This window comes from Cryptomeria japonica, chromosome 2 (genome assembly GCF_030272615.1).
Source record: "Cryptomeria japonica chromosome 2, Sugi_1.0, whole genome shotgun sequence".
NCBI lineage: Eukaryota > Viridiplantae > Streptophyta > Pinopsida > Cupressales > Cupressaceae > Cryptomeria > Cryptomeria japonica.
Genome location: NC_081406.1, coordinates 594,795,082 through 594,800,765, shown reverse-complemented (window position 1 = coordinate 594,800,765; position 5,684 = coordinate 594,795,082). Strand labels below are relative to the sequence as shown.

General features: G+C 35.5%; 1 protein-coding gene across 1 annotated transcript; it reads right to left on the bottom strand.

Moving 5' to 3' along the window:
- Nucleotides 1–279: 279 nt before the first annotated feature.
- On the bottom strand, nucleotides 280–5,464 carry LOC131051591 (sugar transporter ERD6-like 6). Its single transcript, XM_057986170.2, has 18 exons — nucleotides 5,099–5,464; nucleotides 4,756–4,818; nucleotides 4,579–4,668; nucleotides 4,326–4,385; nucleotides 3,702–3,767; nucleotides 3,486–3,551; nucleotides 3,282–3,357; nucleotides 3,088–3,152; nucleotides 2,864–2,953; nucleotides 2,471–2,551; nucleotides 2,255–2,339; nucleotides 1,955–2,001; nucleotides 1,769–1,831; nucleotides 1,596–1,655; nucleotides 1,335–1,400; nucleotides 1,169–1,228; nucleotides 822–936; nucleotides 280–713 (listed from the first exon to the last, which is right to left on the bottom strand). The coding sequence occupies exons 1-18, from the start codon at nucleotides 5,300–5,302 to the stop codon at nucleotides 601–603; spliced, it is 1,470 nt and encodes a 489-aa protein (XP_057842153.2). The 5' UTR covers nucleotides 5,303–5,464; the 3' UTR covers nucleotides 280–600.
- Between the last annotated feature and the right edge of the window lie 220 nt (nucleotides 5,465–5,684).

The following is a 5,684-nucleotide window of genomic DNA, read 5'->3' as shown; positions in this document are numbered from 1 at the left end:
TAATCTACCTTATAAGATGTTTGATGAAGTTCAAAATAAAATTAATATTTAATTAAAGTTGAAAGAAGGATATCACCCATGAATTTTAAATCGCAATCTTCTTGCTATGCTAGTTTGACATATTCATTCCAATAGATTTTATGGCTAGATTTTGTTCTATTGGATTCGACCTTGTAAATTTTTGCATTGCCAACATTTTGGATCAAATACCATGATCCAACATCAGGACAAAAGAGCAAGTAAGAGAACAAGATATTTATGACTTCATATTTTAAGATATATAATGATAAGGGGTCCCACAACTGGAATTAAATCGTTTAATCATAATCATACATTAAAAAATATACTCTAGATTGATTTTAATCATTGATTCATGGATCCATCCATTCATATACCTAGCTAATCAGTCCCTTCAAAACTTTCATAATTCATGTGAACACTGAATTATGATTTGGTAGAATTTGGTCATAATCATGTATTCTCTGAGGCACAGAAGTGTATAAATGATACCAATCTATAGAAGCAACATGTAAGACGTTCTTTTGTCGTTGTTTTGCTGTTATTAATATCGAAATTATGTAAGACGTTTCTTAATTTAGCTCATCTAAATGATGCCTCGATTTCCTCTAGAGTGCGCCCTTTAGTTTCAGGTACAAAAAGTGCCACAAAGATTGAAGTGAAAAAGCATATGATGGCATAAAGAAAGAATGTTCCTGCAGTAAGATACAAATCCCTCAAGACAATTAACTATTGAAAGAAAGAGTGTAAAGCTAGCTTGGACATATAGATGCATTTCATAAGAATGACTGCAACCAAAATACCTGCAGGGCTCCACTGTAGAAGTAAATTTATAGTCATGGTCACCAGCCAAGAAGATGACCAGTTTGCCAATGTTGCTACACTACCAGCCAATCCCTTAACACTAACTGGAAGTATCTGCAGCAGGCGACAAAAAAACGCTTTGTCCTTAGAAGTAGTCATATATAAGTTCTTTGTGAGGAGCATCCACTAATTCTATGGCACAGCCACCTGAGAGGATTTTTTTGTACCTATACCTTTCTGGATGTAAGAAAATAAAATATTTTACAGCCACAGAAGAAAGAATAACTTAAAAGTGAATTTTTTTTGGCTTTCATGCTGAAAAAGATGTGGTGAAATTAGTAATTACCTCAGACATTATAATCCAAGGGATAGCCCCAATACCAAGTGAGAAGGAGATGATGTAGGCCTGTATTTAGACAGTCCGTCAGATAACTTCAAAAAGCAAATGTAAAGATATTAGTGCACTAGTACAGATTGCAGGAAGTCAACTAGTAGCTGAAATATGAGCTTACCAACACACTTGTCAAGGTCAAAACACTGATGAATGTTTCAAGATGTTGGTCTCCTGACAGGTGGCTCTGAGAAGTGCAATAATACATTAAGAACTCAAGCTTATTATTGCTGCTAGTTATCATTGAATATGGAGGAATGTTGGACATGCATTTTCAACATCTTAACAGACATCTACTTTGATATTTATATCCATTCCACTCCAACATGCTAATAACATATACATAAGTATTGAAAAAATCATCCCCAGAATAGTGGACTACCTTAGCATAGAATGCAGCCCCAACCAGGAAAAGACAGATAGCCATTCCTCCAGATGATACCTGATCAAATAAATAGGAATCCTTATGAGATATTTTCATGAATAGCATGCTTACAACTCTGCTACATTTTTCTATAATTAGAATATCTGTGGAAGAATGGGTCATTTACTTACCAGGAGGAGGAGGCGTCTGCCAGCTCTGTCAATCAACCCTGCAGTGACTGCAGTCATAACAACCTATACACCAACAATAATCAAATCTTTCAGACAGCATTCCATCTATAAGACTTACAGAAATATTAAACCCTTGTTCCTTTGAAACTATTTTACTTATAATTGCTACCAGGATAGGGGAACAACCTGAACAGCACCAAGTCCAAGGGTAGCAGCATTACCAGATGAAATTCCTGTTTGGTTCAAATAATATATAATGAGTTCGGAAATAAGTACAGGTATTGAGAACTTGTGATGTAGAAGGTGAAACTAAAAGCCCATTTAACTTATAGGAATCAGTTTACAACATAAAACCTCGAAAAACTTTGAATTTGAAAGTCCATATTACAAATATTTATTTTGCATTTTTTCTTTGTCAAAGTCTACCTGCATTCAAACCCTAAGTACCATTTTCTTATGACAACTAGTTTTGACAGTAGAACTCACCGGCAGACTTAAAAATGGAACTGCTGTAGAACATAATGCCATTAATTCCACTTAATTGTTGCAGAAGAAGCAGCCCAATGCCAATCTGCTCATTAAAATGCATCCTCCATTATTATAATTTATAGGTCTCATATTGTTGCCAACAGAAAAATATACAGTCGTGGAATGATATAAGCCTACTATTCTGTTCCTAAACAGGATAACCATATAACTTACAAAGAGAGGCATAGCATATCTTCGTTCTAAAATTTCAGAAAATTTAATTTTTGGTTGTTGACTTCCCATCTCCACAACACTCTGCAAAAAATGCAGAAAACAATCCAATTAATTTGAAATAGAGTATTGATGCCGAATGGGTATTCCTTCCAATAGTGTTACTTGAAAACAAAATATTCAGATGCTGCAGATTGTATGTAAAATAGATGTCATGACTAAAGCAGTTAAATGTATCTAGAATAGAGCAGGACATAGAAACCCATAATCATCAAATATGCTAAATGATTAAAGAAGAAAATGAGACAAACACAGATGATGTGGATAGATAAAAATGTGAGAAAACAACAGGTCCAATACATAAAAAATGTGACAAAACAACTGATAAAACGTTACCCTGATTTCAATTGCTTCCAAGGAAACATCAGCCTTAGAGCCTCGGAGAACTTGCAATGCAGCTTCAAAATTTGCATTACCAGTCTTTGCCTGTATTAAATTTGATATCACCGTGGGTCATCAAAATTGAGTTTTTGTCTAGTACAAAACAGTTAGGTGTACAATATATATCAAAAAATGGTGATTAAACCATAGGTCATAAAATTTGTAACTTAAAAACTCACCAGCCATCTTGGAGATTCTGGGATGAACAATAACCCAAGAACCAGAAGACAACAAGGAACTACTCCTGCACAAACCACATCACAATGACAGGCATAAATATTAATCAAGGCTACCTAATCAATTCCAAGAAAGTAGACCTTGGAATATGTGCAATTTTCCTAATTCCAGGAGAAAAAAGGAACATATATCTAACCTGCAATGGCAAGATCCTTCCAATCAAAGAACAGTCCGAATAGATAAGCCAGAATAATACCAATTATGACAGAGAGCTGTTGCCAAAAAAGTCACAGATATTATGATCTGAAATTTCAAATTTCAAATTTTTATGTAATCATAAATCCATCTAGCTCCAACTTTAGACTAGATTGGTAAAAGAAAATGAAGTCTGAAAATTTACCTGATTTGCTGCTCCGAGGCCACCACGCAAGTGCTTGGGAGCTATTTCTGCTATGTACACAGGGACCTATCACAATCATACCCATTAGAAGAAGTCCGATTCTAAAATTTACTATTTCAATGCAAATGCAATCTTCGCAGTTCCCTTCAAGTAAGTACTGAGGTGCCATATAAAGGGATCGAACTTTTTTAGCTCTGGAAAGGAAAACCAACTTACAGTGAATGAGATGACACCCACTCCAAAGCCGGTCAACAACCTTCCCAAATAGAGAGATGAAGCATCCTACAAGTGCAACAGCACAGCCAACCAAAACAAAATAATTAAGAACATCGAAATCTCTACCTGGTCTTCCCTCCTGGCATGCCTTTGTCATGCCAACTGAAGGACTCTAATGTCAATCCAAATTCTCAATTAATGGATACCTCTCAAAATGATCTGGTTGACTCTCAATCGAAGAGGTTTCAGATATATTTCATTTTGAATATCAAAATGATCTTATGAATGATACAAAATCCTCTAAAAACTAAATTCCTCAATCTATCAAATGATTAAAAACTAAAGAAGAATTACTAGTGTTCATCATACTTAGTAGGGCATAAAATCAGTGGTTGACTCTCAATCGAAAAGGTTTAAGACTCATCTCTGATTTTGAAAATCAAAATGATCTGGCTGACTCTCAATGGAGATGTTTCAGATTCATATTTCATTTTGAATATGAAAATGATCTTATGGATCATCTAAATATAGATTCCTTAATCTACCGAATGATTAAAAACTAAAGGAGAACTACTTGTGTTCATCATACTCAATAGGGCATGAAATCAGGGGAGACCAACATACCTGTGAGAAAGAGATAGTAAGCCAGCCAATAATATTGGGAATTGCAGCCACGATCAAAGCCTGCAAGCAAAAGAAGGTAATGCATCACCAAATCACATTCATAACAAACAAGATCAGTCCCCCACCAAAAGTACAGAGGACACCCCATTTAAATCATAACTCAAGGTTTCTGTGCAGGGTTCATATATATGTTAGTTCCATATATTCTGTATAAATTAGACCAATATCAACAGGAAATCCTTACACCACTTACCCCTTTACGCCCAATGAAATCAGCAATCTGCCCACTGGCTATAGCCCCAACCATTGCACCGACATTCGATAACGAACCAAACAAAGAGAACTGTTTCAAAACAGGGACATTTCACATGAGGCCTTATGAATATAACCTCTATCCATAATAGGTCAAAAAGATGTAAATGTACAAGACCTGAGACACAGAGAGGCTGAGATCATCCATAATCTTTTCTTGAGTAGGGGATGAATATCCATTCTGCAAAATGGGGAACACCATTAACATCAATTTCTAGCCCTAAAAACCTGCTGAAGTACTCTGTAATCCTAAAATTCATCACAATGCAGGTCTACCTAGATACAACAAGCTTAAAGCCAGAGAAGTATAAACCCATTGAACAAATGTATTCCAGGACCAACCACCCATTTTTTCTTTTTGTAGAAACAAGAAGACTAATTAAGTTTAACTACCAACACAAGAGCACCATACTTCATAATCAATTACAGAGCATTGTATGTATATACTTCTATGTACTTACACAGAATCCAAACTGCACAGGCCCCAGGGCAACAATTGCAGTACAGAAAAGAGAAATTACACTGCTTCCTTGGAAGTCTTGAGCTTCTGAGAACTTTCTGCCATTACTTTTATGTTTACTTCCATGGCTGCTTGGCTTGTGTAGGAGAGCCTCTTTCAAATGCCCATCATTACACCCTTTTTCCAAGTCCTCCTTAACACCCATTAACAAAGATCCAAATCGATAAAACTCTCAATAAAAAAAATACACAAAATCAATTTACCCTCTACAACTAATTACAGGAAATGTTGAGATTTTGATCTCAATAATGATCAAAAAAATAATGTTTGAGAGGAGAGATATGTCTCAGATGGCCCCTTAAACACTGGTTTTATAGTCAGATGATTAGTTTGCACCTAGGCCTTGTAAATCAGTGTGCCCAGTCAACAAACTGTAGACGTATATCACTGTAACCAAAACACGTGTTTTGCATGTACACGTTCTCTAGATGTTTTCTTTTTAGCGTCTATTACATTTAACACGTTCCAAAATAAAATCAGGTTGAGCCAATGAGTGTGGTTGTTGATTCCCGGGACCAAATTTTATT